At 34.6% G+C, this 20,489-nt stretch overlaps 1 protein-coding gene across 1 annotated transcript in view; it reads left to right on the forward strand.

Annotated features, from left to right (window-relative positions):
* The window catches only part of LOC105475034 (EGF like repeats and discoidin domains 3), a 456,215-nt gene that overhangs the window by 279,970 nt on the left and 155,756 nt on the right, over positions 1 to 20,489 (forward strand). The window contains exon 6 of the mRNA XM_011729971.3: positions 13,923 to 14,104. Within this exon, the coding sequence (XP_011728273.1) occupies positions 13,923 to 14,104 (182 nt within the window). The remainder of the gene's footprint in view (positions 1 to 13,922; positions 14,105 to 20,489) is intronic.

Raw genomic sequence — 20,489 nt, forward strand, 5'->3', positions numbered from 1 at the left:
AAAGTAGTATTTTATCAAGCTTCCTTTCATCTGTCTCCTCTTCAACCACTAGTCAGCCAAGTGCTAGGCAATGCTGAGGTTGATGACTGGAGAAGGAAGATGCAAATATAGTAAGAATAATCACTCCATTCTTTAGATTTTAAGTGGATATTGCTACCCGCTTGACTTCTGTATCAAAATATAAGCCACACTCCTATAAATAAAACAAAAAGAGCCAGAATATTTTATTGGACCACCTGAAATTTCTTATCATGTGCTTTTGACAACTCTTGTGCAAAGGTGTGCAATCCCTGAATTTACCATACTTTTTTTTTCTGAAAAAAGTATGATACTTCATAAGAAACCAATAGTTATGCATAGTTTTTTTAAAAATCTCAAAAACAGATTATGAAAAGAGTTGGCTGGGTACCACGGGGCATTTTGTGAATTTTTTTCCCAAGATATCCCCTTTATGTCCTTAGAAATTGGAAACAATGAATATTAACATTCTTCTCAAATTGATTGGAAATATAAGTCATGATGAAACAAACAAACAAAAAAAGGATACAGAAATCAGGTATTATTCAATTTGGGGGGAAATGGTTTGTTACTTTACTCTCATTTATGGACTTCAGGAGATGAGATTTCTTTGATTGGTCCAACAAAACTGCCAGCAGGTAAAACTTTATCTCCGTTTATCCTAAAGATACGATTACTCAGATATTAAATTGGGGGGAAAAACTCGATTATAAAAGTGCTTTTCAGAGTTGTAATCTGGTTTATCAAAGTGTTAATATGAAAGTTTTCCACAGGACATCCTCATTTTGCACCACAATGAAGAAAAGTGCTTGACAGACCCAGACCTATTTTAAACTAAGATGATTTAATTAGTTATTTTTATTTCCAGTGAGTCTGGCAATATACTGTGGGGAATCATTTCATTTCCATTCATTACAAGAAGCCATAGTTTATATTTCCCCCAGGCAAAGATTTTTATCTGACAATTTGAATGCTTTGGTGACAGAAATATCTGATGATAAATATGGTATTAAGGAGATGCCAAGTGGCGTGATAGTTTGAATCATTTTCGGTAACAGCTCATGATTAATAATTGTGCTTATGTATGTATTCAATTATTGAATAACGTTTTGCATGGAAAATGGGAGTAGATGTTCTACTCCATTTTTATTTCTGTGAAAAAAAAAACGAATGCATGTAAAACATGGCTGAACTGGTAGCAGATGTTTAAAACACGTGTCTCCAGGTAGTAAAAGAGGTCAGTCTCCTCCAACTACGACTTTTTAATCTCTTATTTTTGTTTTATTACAGTAAAACAACAACAATGTAAAAGCTACCATTTCCTGAAGGCATGTCTGTTGCCGTATAGTTTACTATGTGCTAACCATGTATTATTTCAAACTTATGAAACAAACCCGTAAGATGGGTGTTACTCTCCCTGGAATACACATGATTAACCAGCACAGTTCCCATACTTTGCTGTATATTGGTATCACTGTGAACTTTAAAAATATATATGTCTGGCTCGTACCCCAAGGCATTCTAATTTAATTGGTACTGTATGAGATGTGACCTGGCATTGGAATTTTTAAAAGCTTCCTGTGTAATCCTAATGTGCATCAAAATGTGTACACTACTGGATTAATCTGGAGCTGCTGAAAGATTAAGCAATTTCCCCAAAGCCACATAGCTGTTAAGTGGTGGGGTAGAAATTCCAACTCAAAACTTTCTGGCATCACAACTCAAATGCTTCCATGAAGTAGGACACACTTTTTCTTTAGGGTTCTGTTCAGAATAGAGACTTTTGCATCTGTATTTGCCTTCATGTCCTTAACCAAAATTGCAATGAGGGACACTTTTGATAAACTGATATAATAGAAAGTTTGTGAAGACTCAATAAGGTGCTTTGTGTATATTATAAGTTACCACTATACTATACTTGTTACCATAGTTGTTTCCCAGTTAAATTACCTGCATTTGTAAATTGTATGATCTGATGAAGTTGTACACCTATAAATTAATCTAATTAATCTATAAATATAAACTGTATGATTCTGTTTTCTTTTTATCTTTTTATCTATGCAGCTTTAGTTAGCTGAGCTGATAACTTTTCAAAATATGAAAGCACTAAGGACATATTATCATAACCCCTTGCCTGAGCAATTTTTAGCTCACTCACATAATCTTTCCTTTTTTTTTTTTTTTTTTTTTTGTAGTTTAAGAGGATTTTAGTAATTAAAGAAATATGTTAAACTAATGAGATACTTTCTTACTAATGTAAGGTAAAATTTACATTTCTGGTTTGCTTTGTGTATTTTTATGCAATTGATCTTCCCTTTATATTAAAGGAAGAACTATATGCTGCTGTATCCATAAGACTATTAAGTTAAAAAATATCCATTTACTGGTTTTTGAAGCACTGGACTAAAAAGAATGATTTCTAAGAAAATCCAGTCACTGTTCTCATTTGTACAGAATTTTTAAGAAATGAAATTAATTCTGTTATTTTCATTTTGTGATAATGAATATGCATCATTTTATGTTTGTGACTTTATAGTCCCTACCTAGTTCCTGGTTCATCCCATAAATTAACATACTAGAGTGGTGACTTAGCCAACATTCGTAGAATGAAAATTTCTGGAGAAATTAGTCTTTTTTATAAAGCCAAAATGAAAAAAAAAAAAAAGTATTAAGTCCTCTTTTCTTTAAAAGCTTAAGGGAAGCAGGTAATTCTATTTTTGGCTGTTTTTTTTCAAAATTTACTGCTTCATAATGGACAAGCATAGGATTATTTAAAACTTTGTATTTGTCATATGTTTTTAATATGTTTATAAGAAGTATATTTATTTACTTAATCACTAGGCCAAACCCTATAGCAATAAAGTATTCTGCTGCAACATTTTAGAAAATACTAATTTATCCCATTATGGGATAAATTTGTTGAACACTGCTAATATTCCATACCCATTTCAGCAGCTAAAGATTTAAATCTAGATTTAATATTTTTAAATAGTTTCACTTGTCTAAAATGTATGTATGTATGTATTATTGGGTAGTATCAGCAAATTCTGTATATTGTTTTTACTACAAATATTGTTCAACAAAAATAAGCATTTAACCCGGATACTATATAATGTCAGCATATACTTTGTTGTTACATATAATAAATTTGAAAAGAAACAGAAGTCAACTTTCCTATTTCAATGGGCTGATCCATATTCATTCCAGTATGAATCTCTAGTGAATAAGAGATAATGTATGAAAAGCTGGCTTAGCTTCAACAGGTTTATAATAAAATTGTTACCCGATTAAATCCTTCTAGATATATTTTTATAAGACTAGTAAAGCATCCTTTGTTTTAGTAGCTTTACATTTGTTATGTTTAAAGTTCTATGTTGAATTATTCCTTTCAGGATTACCAAAGCCACTGTAAATACAATATTTAAAACACTTGTGGCAATTTTATTTGTAGGAAGGTTCAGTTAGTAAATGCATATTATCAAGAATTCATCCTCTATTTTAACTTTATACTGGAAATGCTGGCAATTTATTTTTTTAATTTGGAAAGACGAAACACAGCACAGCTGAGGTTGTGACTTTGAGAGCAGGCTTGGAAATTAATTGCAGGAATGTTTAGGTCCCTGACCCAATCCTATTACTTCTCTGATTATGCAGGTATGACCTATTATCTTCTAAATGAAAAAGACGTTCTTACATTTTTAAAAGTAAATGCATAATATAGATGTCTGTAGAATTCAAATGAACAAATCATCTACTATACTTTCCTAGGATCCATTTTGCTCTCTGTCATTTCTTCCACAACTTTTCAAAGGGTACTAGTATCAGAGAAAGCTCAGTATGTCTTTTTTTGGCACCCTCAATGGCCTCCTGTTTCATCTCTTGGATTTTTTTTTTTTTTTTTTTTTTGACCTCTGGAACACTAAGATTTCATACGTGACCTAAATTAACATCCGGTGTGAAGAAAAGATAACTACATTTTACAGAAAACGAAATAACTAGATATAGCTGGTAACTGGGTTTGGAACTATGATTTATCTCTCAAATAAAAATCAGTGCCTGACACGGCAGTAATATTGCTTTATAACCAAACATCAAAGGCCTTAGGGCACTTAGCTTGATGTGCATTTGCCAAAAAATCTTAAAACAGATAAATAACTTAAAAGCGTGGGAATCTGTCTTCTACACAACACTGTTTGAATATTAACGTTTTGTATTTGACTCATGTTACTTCAAGCAACTCAGTCCCTCTTTTAGCTTTTTAACCTTAACATTATACCCTTCTTAGCTCTTTCCTATGTAGATATATGTTTTGTCAGAAAGCAAGAACAGGTGTACAGCTACAGGTTTTTGAATTTCAGGCTTTTGAATTTACAGACAAATGTCTCATCAATCCACATAGTTTTTACCACTTGAAAAATCCAAATACTCTTCCATTTTAAAAGAATGCATCTTAAGCAAACTACCGTGAACTTTTCTGTTGTCCTACAGCACAACTGTTTACTGTGATAAGAGGATAATCATCTTAGATTTTGTCAACTTTTGTGAATTATCTCAATAAGAATTTGGGCCTTTGAATGCTAGAGTCCATAGGCTCTACTATTTAAATAATAACCATTATTCTGCATCAATATGCTCACAAATCAGTTTGAGAAATATTAATAGATAATTTTTTATTATAGTTTAGTTTATTCATGGGCTTCATTTTTCCTGAATTGAAAACAATTAATTTAAACTGATAATATATCATAATTGGCTTGAGATAACACACAATGTGAAGAAAACATAGCCACATTTTGAAGGAAATCGCTAGATGGCTGATAATTGCATTTGTGACTTTATAAATGTGGTTTTCATTCCAAACATAGTATTTTCCCTACCTCTAAGAGCTGATGCTTATATATTTTTAAGCCTGCCAGTGAAGAAAGCATTTCTGATTTTAACACCCTCCCTGTATGTTGAATCCTTCAGTGATAATATCTACATTCAGAGGACTAATCCACCTTCAAAAAAGAAAGAAAAGTAATTCCAAAAAGCAATGATTTGTTTTAGTTTACTTTAACCTGTAATATTGAGAACTACCCATTTGTAAGCACTGTGCTAAGTGCTTTGAAAACCTAAATAATGCAAAAGGCATCGTCTCTACCTGTAAGAAGCGTATTATCTCAGAGGAAAAAAAAAAAGAAGCACAAATTGCTGTTCCTCTTCATTTAACCTGGACACCTTCTGAGCTTTCAGTATGGAAAATAATAGAATACAGGTCCTAATAAAATTGAGAGAATGTTTTCCCAGCAAAATATCACAGAATCACAATATTCACAATTGTGAGGAAAATTAGCATTTATCTAAGCTATGCTGCCCATCTGATAGGAAGAAACAGCCTTTTCTTTAAAGTACACATGCATTTTATATGGAATCCAAGTAAGTTTAACTAATTTTTGAAAACAATATTGAGTATTTCTTAATTACTGGTTTTCCTAAGGAAGTTTACTGTGACTGTATGTAATGTTTATACCTTGATACAAAGACGCAATCGCTCAGTGTGGAGAGAGACTAACCTCACCAAGTGGAATTTTCATTCTCATTCCTTTGACGATGATTATTCTCAGTGTCATGACCAGAGGCTGACACCCAAGGGGTACTCTGCAGGAGTCTGGGAATGAGTAAGTGAATCTAAGGCTGTGTGGTGCATGTTCACCTTCACATTCTCACTCTGTATCTGGGAAACTTTTTGGCCATTTCCCCATCTCCTACAGCTGAACTGGAATATTCAGGCCCTGTTCCTGAATCACCCTTTCTTAAACTTTCCATTTTCACTCCATCCCTTGCCCTCTTTCTTCTGATACAACTTCCTAACACACCAGAAAAATGATAGCCTTGAGCGAAATCAAATCAAATGCATGGGGGGCTTAGCTGACAAGACTCATTAAAAAACAAACAAACAAACAAACAAAAAAAAAACAAAAAACCTTTAGGGTTCCTATTAACCCTCAGTTCACAGCGTGAGAAAGAGTGACCTTGGTCCCTCCCTCACCAATTAAAGCCTGGTCTCAAGACAACTCTAAAATAAAACAAATGCTAGGAATAAAAGAAAGGCTGTGGTCCAAGTGGCACAGAGGAAAGCTTATATTTGAATCAGCATTAATTTCTGCAGTACTGGAGGTCATCACTAATCCATTCACCAGTCCTTGCATTCAGCACAAATATCACACTATACTAAGCACAGCAGAGGACTCACTCGTATAAGATGAGATGCTTGGAGAAAGGGAGGACTGGAGATGTTTAAAGGAGATTTGTTTCTTACATGGCTTTAATTTGAAATCCTTTCATTCTGAAGATGTCTGGATATTGAGATAGAACAAATGAAAGCAGTACATTCCTGTTACGGATTCAGCTGTGCATCTCACTTATTTGAAAGGCTTAATCAGCACACTCAGGAACAAGATGTGAGACATTTTGAGGCACTGCTTACTTGTCAGCTGCAAGATCAATAAAATGCAGAAGCCATTCTTTGCCGCACTCCAGAGAATGAGTTTGCAGAGTGAGAAGGACTCCACTTTGAAGCTATTTTATTCACATCCCACTTGGCCAAAGCAGAAAAGTAGCTCTGGGGAGGCACTTGAAGTTTGGCCCCAGCTAGCCCAGCTGCTCCTGCTAAACCTGCCAGGTGACTCACTTGCTCAGTATTAGTCTGAACAGCAGGGTGTCAGGTCAGAAGGCATTTCCAGTCTACTCAGACAATTCAGGCAATGTAGTTATTTTAAATGACTACGTAAAAGATGCCTGAAATCCTCTGGTAGCCAATGTTGAATGGACTCATTAATTTAGGATTATTGTTGTACCTGACAAAAGCAAGCACAATACCAAGGATGCATAAACACAGATCTTCCAGACAGGAAATGCAGACTACCATATTCTACTACCATATTCTATTTTTGTATTCAGCATTGATCGAATTGCCACTATGCCCTCTCTAGAGGTAACAATGGGGAATTTCAGAAATACCTGGTAATGCTGTGTGGCACCGATTTGAAAGAGAAGAGACTCAGACCACTACCAGTTACATTTTTTTAAAGTAATAAATAAGTGCTCTTCTTTACTCAGCATATAAACAATTGCTAAAGAAGGCCTCTATATCTGTGTACCTTTGAGATCGTGTAAGTGTAAATGATTTTTAATTAAAAATGAAGTGTACAAATAAAATGCTACCATATTACCTGCCATTTGTATTGTTTATTTACCTTTCATATTTATTTTTTTAGAAGTAATTCCCTCCACAAATATTTATTAAATGTTCACTAAAATTGAAGCTTGCTGCTAGATACTGTGAGGAGTATAATCTTCACCTACAAACGGGTTCTCTATCTTGTGGGAAAACAGATGGGCACTCATAAACATGTGGATGAGTTGTGGACCAGGGAAGTACTGGATGTGGTTTGAGCATAGAAGCAGATTTTCACATCTCAATCCTATCCCTGCAGCCTGGTTGATATGAGAGATGTTGAGAGTAGCCCACCAAAATCAGTATAGCGAGAGAAGGAAGGCAAGACAAGCAGATCCTCCCACGTTCAATCCAACAGCAAGAATGATTTTTGATAAAATTTAAGAGAGGAATTTGGTCCAGTGGTGTTATTTGTGAAACATGGCCAATCTCAATGAAAGGAAACACCTATGTTTGCTCTCTGGAGCCTTTGAAACTCAGACACTCCATTTCTCTCCTCTACCTTGCATCTAATCATTACTAGTTCTGCTTACCTCTTAAATATTTCTAAACTCTTCCTCTTCTCCACACCTCTTTCAGGTCTGCATTATTATTCACATGGACAACTGTAGTAGCTCACTCTTTGGACATAGTTTTGTCCCCTCTTAAATCTACTGTTTATGGCACAGTGGGAATGATCTAAATTAAATGAAAATGTGGTCATAGAGTCCTTCAAAAACTCCCCATCACTAACAGAACCAAATTCTATCATCACAGTCTTCCGCAAAATAATCTAGTATTTTTCTACTTCTGCACTTCATCTCTTAACCATTCCCCCACCAACCCATCTTGATCTTGTGATACTGAACTGCCTCTAATTCCCTCATCAGAGCAGCCTGTTCCCTGCCTGTATCTATCCTGTCTCCTCTCTCCACTATGCAAGCTCCTATTCTTTTCCAGGAATCATTTCCAGAGTCCCATGCTAGGTTATTATTCCCTTTTTTCTTCTCCCACTGAATCTTCTGCATTCACCATCACAACATCTGCCATATTATATAAAAGTGTTCTTATTTCTATGTGTCTCCCCATTACACTGAAGCCCCTTCAGGAAACCAGTACTGTAAACATAGCCAGCTCCTTCTTCCTGTTCGGAGATCAGACTTGGTGTAGCCTCTCAGAAAGACCATCTCTGATCACCTGACACCCACACTTGATTCACCCTTCTTTTTTTCCTTCATAGCATATACCGCTTCATGGTATTTTCTTGTTTAAGTGTTTGTTTATTATTTGTCTCTCCACTAGAGTATGAATCTTTTAAGAGCAGAGACCTTTTCTGCCTTATTTATCCCTTTGTCACCACTACCTAGAAAAGTGTCTAATATGTAGAAGGGCTTCAAAAAACACATATTTTCAAAACTGAATTAAATGAACAGATGGAGTAATGGATGGATGAGCATATACTTAGAGGTCAGTAAATTAATAAGAATGGAATTAGCCTATCCATATTAGATAAGCGGAATATAGGCCGGTGATGGTATCAGGCTAATTTTAGATTGAGATGTGAAAATCTACTTCTGTGCTCAAACCACGTCCAGTACTTCCCTGGTCCACAACTCACCCACGTGTTTATGAGTGCCCCTCTGTTTTCCTACAAGATAGAGAACCCCTTTGTAGGTAAAGATTATATTCCTCACAGTATCTAGCAGCAAGCTTCAATTTTAGTGAACATTTAATAAATATTTGTGGAGGGAATTACTTCTAAAAATAAATATGAAAGGTAAATAAACAATACAAATGGCAGGTAATATGGTAGCATTTTATTTGTATTTATTGTATTTTATTTGTAGGAGACACACACCACTATAAACTCTAGGTATTTAATTCTGTGACTGAATGCCTGTATTGGTTCATTCACACATTGTTATAAAGAACTACCTGAGACTGGGTCATTTAGGAAGAAAATAGTTTAACTGACTCACCATTCTGCAAGCTGTATAGGAAGCATGGCTGGGAGGCCTCAGGAAACTTACAATCATGGGGGAAGGGCAAAGGGGAAGCAAGCATGTCTTCCCATGGCAGCAGGAGAAAGTGTGAAAAGAGATGTGCCACACACTTTTAAACCACCAGATCTCGTGAGAACTCACCATTATGAGAACATCAAAGAGGAAGCCCGTCCCCATGATCCACTCACCTCCCACCAGTTCCCTCCCCCAAGACTATGGATTACAATTCAACATGAAAGTTAGTTGGGGACACAGAGACATACCATATCAGTGCCATACATTGTCATGTACTGTTATAGTGGATCCCAACTTGTGAAAGCTCTGTTACATCCTGAATGTTACTAGTGATATCTTGTATGTTCATTCCATGTTAATGTTCCTGTTGCCTCCCCTAGGATGTGGAAGTATGGATGCCTCACATAATATAGCAGAAGGAAAAGATCTGAGTCAAATTTTGGAGAATTACTGAACTCTCCACATTAAATTAGAGTCATCTTTTGCAAGCTTAACTTCCCTCCTCACAATTTTTCTAATTCATTAAATAGGCCTGATAACATTTTTTTCTTGAAGTATTATTTCAAAGATTATATGAGAAAACACATATAGGTACAATTTTCAAACTTCAGAGTTCTCATCTGACATTAATTACTTCATCAAATATCATTTCATATATCTTCTCTCATTTGTTGATAGTAAAAGCAATGTATATTTTCATATTATCTTTCTAAGTATCCTGTTATTAATTGTTTCAGGTCACTTAATCTTAGGTGTATAATCATTTGCATTCTGAATTGTAATTCCTTCACTGGTTTTTATAACTGTTGGATTTAATAGAACATTGGGGAAGTGGATAGCACAGGCAAAAGGAAATTGGATTTTGAACCTTTTATTGTGATGACATCCATTTGATTGTGGTCCACATGATTAGTGAAGAAAATCTGCTGTTGTGATAACTTTGCAGAGTGAAATAAATCTAAGGCTTGGATTTGCTTATTACTTTACTGTTTAGGAGGAAAAAAGCCCCCCATAACAATGTTCAGTGCATATTTATTGGGCTTTTCCTGTGTACAAGCCACCATGAGCATCTAAGGATATAACAGTGAGACCTACATCGCTCCTACTCAAAGGGGGCTAAAAAGCCAGGATTACCTCAATTGAGGTCCTCTAAAGAGAAGCATGCAAATAACCTTACAGAACCAAGCTCATTATTTTTTCAGCAATTTATAGTTCCCAAAGCAAAGCTTTTATTATCTTCTTCACAACTGATAAATTAAGTGTCATCATAACCCCAATTTTAAAAAGTAGGAAAATGCAGAATCAGAAACTCAAAGCAGTACCTTGACAACTCACAGACTCACACTTCACTCAAGAACCCCGATCACAGTCATGCTTCCTTTGGTGGCCTTTTTTGAATATATGTAAGTGACAGAGTATGGTATGCAAATGTTGGAAATTGGGTTTTGGGGGAATATTTCTGTTTGTTTGTTTGTTTAAAGCAACAATATAGAATTAAGGACTGGTAATACTTGTAAATTTTACATCATGGCAATGAGATAGCTCATGCAAAAATACTTTGTATAAGATATAGCCCTAAATAAATATATCATGTCAATATATATTATTTGAATTGTGGGGGGTTTTTTGTTTTGCTTTTTTTGTTTTGTTTTGTTTTTTGAGATTAAGTCTCACTCTGTTACCCAGACCAGAGTACAGTGCAGGTTGCTCACTGCAACCTCCGCCTCCTGGCTTCAAGCGATTCTCCTGCCTCAGCCTCCCGGGTAGCTGGGACTACAGGCACATCCCGCCACGCCCAGGTAATTTTTGTATTTTCAGTAGAGACAGGGTTTCACCGTGTTGGTCAGTCTGGTCTCAAACTCCTGATCTCAGGTGATCCGCCTGCCTCAGTCTCCCAAAGTGCTGAGATTGCAGACATAAGCCACTGTGCCCAGCCTGAATTATGGTTTTTTTTGAAAGAATTAATATGCAGGACTAAAGGGCATAGCAAAGACTGGGAGCCTTATGGCAGAGTGAGTTGCGCATATATATTTTCAAAATCACTCATTGGTATTTGACTTATATGATAATACAACAGTTCAGAGCCAATGGGTTTCCTGATATGTTAGCTACTAAAGGGAGGCTGATAGATTAACCAATGAAGTAGAATTATAGGATATTGTGATTTGAGATGTACTCTCTGTTTTAAAATAGTTACAAATTCTGTGAAGATATCTAATTCAGCATAAGGTCTTAAGAGGTATGCAACTAAATGGCACAGAGTTATTTTTAAGTCTGTCCTACAGCTCATTAATCAATTCTGGCTCTCTAGCTCTGCTAGTCTACTTACTGGCCTACAATAAATGGCCTGCAATAAAAGATCTCCCTGCCTGCTTCATTTCTCCATCCAAACATTTTACAAACCAAGGACAAGATGCTTGAGACCCCTTTGATGACAATATTATTAAAAAGCTAGGCTCCTGCCATTATTAAAATCACAGTGTCATCATGAAAGTTTCTTAGTACGTTTATGAAGTCTGTAAAGATCTTGAAGTTTAAAATGGAAAGCAAAATAAGGGTCCAAAGATTTAATATCTGAACTTTTAACATTAAGTTTTTGGGAATGTGAAAACCAGATTATTATCTGCAGCTCTTAAGACTTCAGTTCTACTAATGAATGGCTTCTTAATGTAATGATTCTAAAGAGATATAGTGTACCTTCATAAAGTGCTAAACAGTCTTAATTACATGTTAAAAAAAGATCTTATTATCTAAATTTATCATACCAAGTAACTTTTTGTCAATGGCAAAGATGCAATTTATACTGTATTGATATTGTCTTTACTAATACAGTCTGATGAAGATAATTACTCATCCATATATTTTTATCTTCTTTATAAAAAAAAATTTAAAAATTTGAAAGCCGTCAGAGCTACTTACTATCTGAGCATGGAATAGAAAAAGAAGCATGTTTATGACAATTAAAAACATGGTTAACAATGAGAAATATCTTCCTAACTTTCAAAAATATTATAATTCGTCTGCTAATTTTTTTCATGTTTTCAACCTCAATCTAAGTGTAAACATTTAATTACTGACAACCGTTGGATTTTGATAATAATTAAAATCTAAAATGTACTTGGTCATAATCACCAATCAAGTTGACGTGCATATACTGATATTTAATAGTGGCAATGAACTTCTTTCTTATTTTCAAAAATTCTGATAAATTATTGTAGTATATTTTTATAATACAATTATCGTATATATTATACAAATCTAAGTTGGCAAAATATTCAGTATAGTATATGAAATGTTAATGAAATTAAGAAAATATTTTCATTATATCATATCCCTACTTATTCTGACTTTTCAAAACTGAATTTAAAAGAAATGTACCTTCTGCTGAAATTTTATAAAGCAATTAAGAATTTGTATATAATTTTATATATAATACAAATATATATGTAATTTTTAAAGATGGATTTACCTCCATTTGTAATTTGAAAAACTAAACACATTTGGTATCTGAGAACATATCGTTTGAGCATAATGTGCTTTAATCTTAGTATTTTAAAATTTCATCGGAAAATTTTCTTAAGTTTCTCAGTTGCAAATTTAAAGATATACATGCAGAAGCCCAATATGTAGAATTGTGAATTTGGGACTAAAGTGCTAATAAGTATTTTAATATCTTGATTTACTGAGTGACACATTGTCACGTATAATGTTGTCAAAGAGTTTACCTGCTCTCTTTATAAAAATAATTTGTCTACATATATTTTATAATTTATAACATATCAGGGGTATTATAATAATATTTTAAAATGTTAACAGATTTACCCATTTCCCTTTTGTTATGGAGGCATAACTGATCGTGGCTATAAAAATTTAAGTTATAAAGTTTATAGACATGAGAAATGCTAAATCAATACAAAAATGACTGACAAAAACTCAGCTTTATGATAACCAAGAAATAATGGATGGAAAGATATTTGTTGAGAGCTTATAATTTCTGAGGCATGCTAATCTCCAGGAAAATAAAATATGAGATAAGCCTTTCAAGAGCATTATGCTTTTGTTGACGTGATCAACAACAAAAAACTATCAGTACAGACACCAGAATCATAATGCAGAAGGGAAGTGTCTATTTAAAGTGACTACTTTCAAAGCTAAGAAAGAAGACAGTGTCATGAGAAGCAAGAATTGTTTCCTTAATGTAGAGATCAATAACAGATCTGTAAAGGAGATGAGGAGTAAATGGCATGGTAGTGCAAATTCAAATCATTAAAAAAAAAATCCTGGCCGGGCGCGGTGGCTCAAGCCTGTAATCCCAGCACTTTGGGAGGCCGAGACGGGCGGATCACGAGGTCAGGAGATGGAGACCATCCTGGCTAACATGGTGAAACCCCGTCTCTACTAAAAAAAATAATACAAAAAACTAGCCGGGCGAGGTGGCCGGTGCCTGTAGTCCCAGCTACTTGGGAGGCTGAGGCAGGAGAATGACGTAAACCCGGGAGGTGGAGCTTGCAGTGAGCTGAGATCTGGCCACTGCACTCCAGCCTGGGCGACAGAGCGAGACTCCGTCTCAAAAAAAAAAAAAATAATAATAAATAAAAAAATTAAAAAAATCCTATCAAATCTAAAGACATATGTTGTACATGCATTATTTCGAATATGTTCATACTTTTTCCTGTTTTTGTTCTCAGAATGCTCAGGCCCATTGGGAATTGAAGGTGGAATTATATCAAACCAGCAAATCACGGCTTCCTCTACTCACCGAGCTCTTTTTGGACTCCAAAAATGGTATCCCTACTATGCACGTCTTAATAAGAAGGGGCTTATAAATGCGTGGACAGCTGCAGAAAATGACAGATGGCCGTGGATTCAGGTAACAGATGGGATGGGACAAGGTTAATGTTACAAGTCATTTTTAAAGGATTCTGGTCATTTTAAAAAGCAGACAAGTGAGAACTCAGTGTGACTCTTCCTTATGGTCAGAGGAAAGGGTAATTTAGTGAAGAGTTCAAATTAGCTCACAATTCTGATAAGTAAAAAACATGCACATTCCATTAAGAAGCTGGTTAAAAAGATCAAAAACGTTAAAAATATTCAGGTGTAAATACCACTATTTTAAGGTGCATATCAAAGAAGGAGACTTTCTGTATTCCGTGTGTTCGTTACCACTGTGTTAACATTTAGCAGCAACTTATGATACTTCAAGAACATAAAAATTACATCTATTTTTTTTCTACCTCTAAGAAGTGGGTCCACAAATGCAAGTATAAAATATACCATGAATCATAGTAACAATACCTCAAATGCACCTTCTTTCAAGCTGAAGGTGTTTCATTTCATAGTGTTATTCATTCTCATCAACCAGGTGTTTTTTAAAACGGGAGAAAACAACAATATACTGAAATATTAAGTGATTTCCCAGAGTGGGTAGCAAGGCCTACAGCTTATATTTCTGTGCATTTCAATGCTTTTTGAGCATTTAGATGAACTATGTACTAGGAGTACAGAAAGATGATCAAAACTGGTGCCTGTGAAACAGTAAATCTCTGTTGGGGAAAGCACATTAGTAACTATCTAACAAATTGTTGATGTGTACTAAAGGGAGGAAGAGTTCAGTATACTGTGGTCAGAGGAAGAATCCATTAATTATCTTGAGAAACACACCTGGGGCAGATAGCTTTTGAGCTAGACCTGAGAAGGATGGCTTTCAATAGAGACTAAACATCCAGGGAATAGCCTGATCAAAGGTGCTATGTGACAATCTGGGGAATATTATGCAGAAAATCATGACTTGAGTAAAGGTTGCTAGAGGGATATGTTCAAATGTAGTGTATGAGTTTGCTGTGCTTCAGGTGTCATACTAAAAGGTATTAGCCTTATTTCAGTGTAGTAGGGAGATATTGCAGAATTTCGATTAGTTTAGGTGATTGATCTGTTCTATCTGTTTACTACATATTTTAAGTCAAAGAAACATGGAAATCCCTGATGTGACATAACTATACAAGGACTAGTTTACAGGCATTTGGTATAAAGGAAAAATGATTTATGGCTAAGAGGCAAGGCTTCCATAAATGAAAAACTGGGCCAAAATCTCCTTCAGATTCTTTCTTTGTTCATGTTTCTTAGGCATTCTTATATGTCTCATAAACATTTCTTTTATCTATAGAGCTCTATAAGGTTACGTGAAGTTCTTGTTTTGTTTTATGAATTTATATTTACATGCATTTGTTAAAATTGCTTCTTAAGTTATACTTGACTTTTTCAGTCTATAGACATGTATGCAAAATGAACTCCAGATAGTGAAAATGGCACATCTATACAGTTTTGATTGCACTCGTGAAGGATCAATTAAAGTTTAAAATATGCATAGAATAATAGAAAATAATTATATCATATTTACTAATGAATGATCATTCCAGAGACATTTTTAATCACTCTAGTTGAAATGCATTTGTAGGACTGTGGTCATGATAAAACTTTAGACATTAATGTTCATAGCTGAAATTCAGAACTGTTGAGAGATGATATCGCCAGTTTACATCAGGGTTTCTGTTTGACAAATTATGTTTGTGAGCCTCAATGATTGCCATCTTTCTATAAACCATAAATAGCACGCTTTTGCAACATTTACTCTGAGAAACACCTTATTAATGTTACATATCCGATTGTTCACTTTACTTTGTCCCAGTATTGCCTACTTAACACTATGCATCATTCTTCCTTTCAAAGTATTGCATGATGTTTAAATTCCCTTTATCCCAGTGGATATAGGCAGAAATAACCTTAATCGAACAGGATAGTGGTCAACACTGACAGAAATTTAGATTTATTCTCTTAAGAACAATAGTTAAAACTTATTTTACTTTTAAGGTCAGTGGGATGATGATAATTTGCTTTTGGTCTGAAAATGATAATGCACTCAGAGAAAAACAGTTAAAGTAAATATGAAAGGTTTTATATTAGAGTAAGAATCTCAAATATAATGGGTGAAAAACTAAAAAATATTGTTATTCAATAAATATTTAAGAATTATATTCAATGTATTCATTTTATAATTGTGTTCTTTGATAATATATTTTTAATGTTATTTTTTACAAAACTTTACCAATTTTCTTTTTTTTTTTTTTGAAACTTTTATTTTAGATTCAGGGGTACATGTGCAGGTTTGTTATATAGGTATACTTCATGTCATGGGGTTTTGTTGTACAGATTATTTTGTCACCCTGGTATTAAGCCTAGTATACATTAGTTATATTTCGTGGCCCTTTCCCTCCTCCCATCCTTCACCCTCAGGTGAAGTCCCACTATCTGTTATTTCATTCTATGTGTCCATGTGTTCTCATCATATAGCACCCACTATAAGTGGTGCTAAGGGAAAACATGTGGTATTTGGTTTCCTGTTCCTGCATTAGTTTGCTAAGGATAATTAGTTTGCTCCAGCTTCATTCATGTTCCTGCAAAAGACATGATCTCACTCTTTTGAAGCTGCATAGTATTCCATGGTGTCTATGTATCACATTTTCTTTACCCAGTCTACAATTGATTGGCATTCAGGTTGGTTCCATGTCTTTGTTATTGTGAATGGTGCTGCAGTGAACATATGTGTGCATGTGCCTTTATCATAGAACAATTTATATTCCTTTGGGTATATACCCAGTTATGCTGTGACTGGGTCGAATATTAGTTCTGTTTTTAGTTCTTTGAGGAATCTTCACACTGCTTTCCACAATCACTGAACTAATTTACACTCCCACCAACAGTGAATAACCATTCCCTTTTCTCCTCAACGTTGCCAGCATCTGTTATTTTTTTTACTTTTTAGTAATAGCCATACAGATATTGTACTTTTTACAATATCTGACTGTTGTAAGATAGTACCTAAATGTGGTTTTCATTTGCATTTCTCTAATGATAACTGATTTTGAGGGTTTTTTTTCTTTTTCCTGTGATTGTTGGCTGCATGTATGTCTTCTTTTAAAAATTGTCAATTTATGTACTTTGCCCACTGTTTAATGAAGTTGTTTGTTTTTTCTTGCAAAGTTAAGTTTTTTATAGATGCTGGATATTAGACCTTTGTCAGATGCATAGTTTGAAAAAGTTTTCTTCCATTCTGTAGGTTGTCTGTTCACCGTGTTGATAGTTCCTTTTTCTGTGCAGAAGCTCTTTAGTTTAATTAGATCCCATTTGTCATTTTTTGCTTTTGTTGCAATTGTTTTCGGTGTCTTTGTCATAAATCTTTGCCTGTTCCTCTGTCCAGAATGGTATTGCCTGGGTTGTTTTTCAGGGTTTTTATAGCTTTGGGTTTTACATTTCAGTCTTTAATCTGTCTTGAGTTGATTTGTGTATATGGTGTAAGGAAAGGGTCCAGTTTCAATCTTCTGCATGTGGCTAACCACTATCCCAGCACCATTTATTGATTAGGGAGTCCTTTCCCCATTGCTTGTTTTTGTCAGCTTTGTGGAGGATCAGATGGTTGTAGGTGTACAACCTTATTTCTGGTCTCTTAATTCTGTTCCATTGGAATATATATCTGTTTTCATATCAGTATCAAAACACTACTTTTGGTTACTGTAGCCCTATAGTATAGTTTGAAGTCAGGTAATGTGATACCTCGAGCTTTGTGGGGATTTTATTTTTGTTGTTGTTGTTTAGGATTGTCTTGGCTATTTTAATGTATTATTTTCTAATTCTGTGAATAATGTCATTTGGGAGTTTGATTGGATTAGCATTGAAATCTATAAATTGCTTTGGGCAGTATGGCCATTTTAATGATTTTGATTCTTCCTATCCATGAGCATAGAATGTTTTTCCATTTGTTTGTGTTATCCCTGATTTCGTAGACCAGTGTTTTGTAGTTCCCATTGTAGAGATTGTTTACCTCCCTAATAAGCTATTGTCCTAGGTGTGTTTTTTCTGTTTTTGTTTTTTAGCAATTGTGGGTGGGATTGCATTTCTGATTTGGCACTTGGCTTGACCGTTGTTGGTGTACAGGAATGCCAATAATTTTTGTATGTTGACTTTTTACCCTGAGACTTTGCCGAAGGATTTTATCAGCTTAAGGATCTTTCGGGCCTAGACTGTGGGGTTTTCTAGATATGGAATCATGTCCTCTGCAAACAGGGGTACTTTGGCTTCCTCTCTGTCTATTTGGATGCCTTTTACTTTTTTCTCTTGCTTGATTGCCCTGGCCAGGACTTCCAATACTACGTTAAATAGGAGTGATGAGAAAGGGCATCCTTGTCTCGTTTCAGTTTTCAAGAGGAATACTTCCATCTTTTGCTCATTTAGTGTGATGTTGGCTGTGGGTTTATCATAGATGATTCATAATTTTGAGGTATGTTATTTCTGTACCTAGTTTATTGAGAGTTTTTAATATGAAGAGGTGTTAAATTTTATTGAAAGTCTTTTCTGCATCTATTGAGATGATCATGTGGTTTTTGTCTTTAGTTCTGTTTATGTGATTAATCGCTTTTATTGATTTTACATATGTTGAACCTACCTTGCATCCTCGGGATAAAGCCTACTTGATCGTGGTGGATAAGCTTTTAGTTGTGCTGTTGGATTCAATTTGCTTGTATTTTGTTGAAGAATTTTGAATTGATATTCATCAACATATTGGCCTGAAGTTTTCTGTTTTTGTTTTGTCTCTGCCTGGTTTTGATATCAGGATGATGTTAGCCTCATAGAATGAGTTAGGGAGGAGTACCTCTTCCTCAATTGTTTGAAATAGTGTTAGTAGAAATGGTACCAGTTCTTCTTTGTATATCTGGTAGAATTTAGCTGTGAATCCATCTGGGCCTGGGCTGTTTTTGGCTGGGAAGCTATCTATTACTGATTCAATTTCAGAGATTATTATCTGTCTACTCATTTGAATTTCATCCTGCCACAGTTTTGGGAGGGTGTATATTTCCAGGGATTTATCCGTTTCTTCTAGACTTTCTAGTTTTTATGCATAGAAGTGTTCATAGCAGTTGCTGATGGTTATTTGTAGTATCTCTTTTGTCATTTCTAATTGTGTTTATTTGGATCTTCTCCCTTTTCATCCTTTATTAGTCTAGCTAGTAGTCTATTTTATTAATTTTTTCAGTAACCACCTCATGAATTTGTTGATCTTCTTTTGGTGATTTTTAAATTTAATTCTCAGAACAATTTCATATAGTAGGTATAATTATCATCATTTTATAAATTTAGATGGCTTGAATCGAACAGGTTAATTATCTTATCCAAGTTGCCAGAACTAGAAAGCTTACACAAAATATATAATTAGCCTAATTCAAAGCTCTTACAATTTCTTTATGACCAGTATTTTTAAGCTCCCAAATACAAAAATGTAGTATGTTTATTGCAGCACAGGTTGGACTAGTAACTTTCATTAAATTACCATTGGAGGATATGTTGTGGTGTCCAGTCAACAATGTCCTGAACTCAGATTGAATATTAATAATTCTTAGAGGATTATACAAGTTAAAAATAGAACTATTAGTATTGCAGGTTTGTTTTTGATTCAAGCTAAAAGTAAGATGGGTTGGTTTCTACTAATTTTTTTTTTGGGGGGTGAAAGATAAAAGGCCTTAAGTTTTTGTGTTCTATAACTTTCTAATAGTAATAAGAATATCCTTAACAATTTAAATGGAATAGCATAACAGGACTATTTCCAAACTATCAGAGTAAATTGAGCTGAATTTTCAGATTGAAATCAAAATTGGTGTATTTGTTGAAAAACAAACACAATTTCTCAAAGAAATACAGGTATCTGCTAAGAAATATTATCAGATTTTTTATAATTTATTATACTTTAAGTTCTGGGATACATGTGCAAAACGTACACGTTTGTTACATATGTATACACATACCATGATGGTTTGCTGCACCCATCAACCCATCATCTATATTAGGTATTTCTCCTAATGCTATCCCTCCCCTAGCTGCCCTGTTTAACAGGCCCCAGTGTGTGATGTTCCCCTCCCTGTCTCCATGTGGTCTCATTGTTCAACTCCCACTTATGACTGCAAACATGCACTGTTTGGTTTTCTGTTCCTGTGTTAGTTTGCTGAGAATAATGGTTTCCAGCTTCATCTATGTCCCTGCAAAGGACATTAACTCATCCTTCTTTATGGCTGCATAGTATTCCATGGTGTATATATGCCACATTTTGGGTTGGTTCCAAATCTTTGCTGTTGTGAATAATGCTGCATTAAACATACGTGTACATGTGTCTTTATGGTAGAATGATTTATAACCCTCTGGGTATATACCCA

The sequence above is a fragment of the Macaca nemestrina genome, chromosome 6, assembly GCF_043159975.1.
Source record: "Macaca nemestrina isolate mMacNem1 chromosome 6, mMacNem.hap1, whole genome shotgun sequence".
Lineage (NCBI taxonomy): Eukaryota > Metazoa > Chordata > Mammalia > Primates > Cercopithecidae > Macaca > Macaca nemestrina.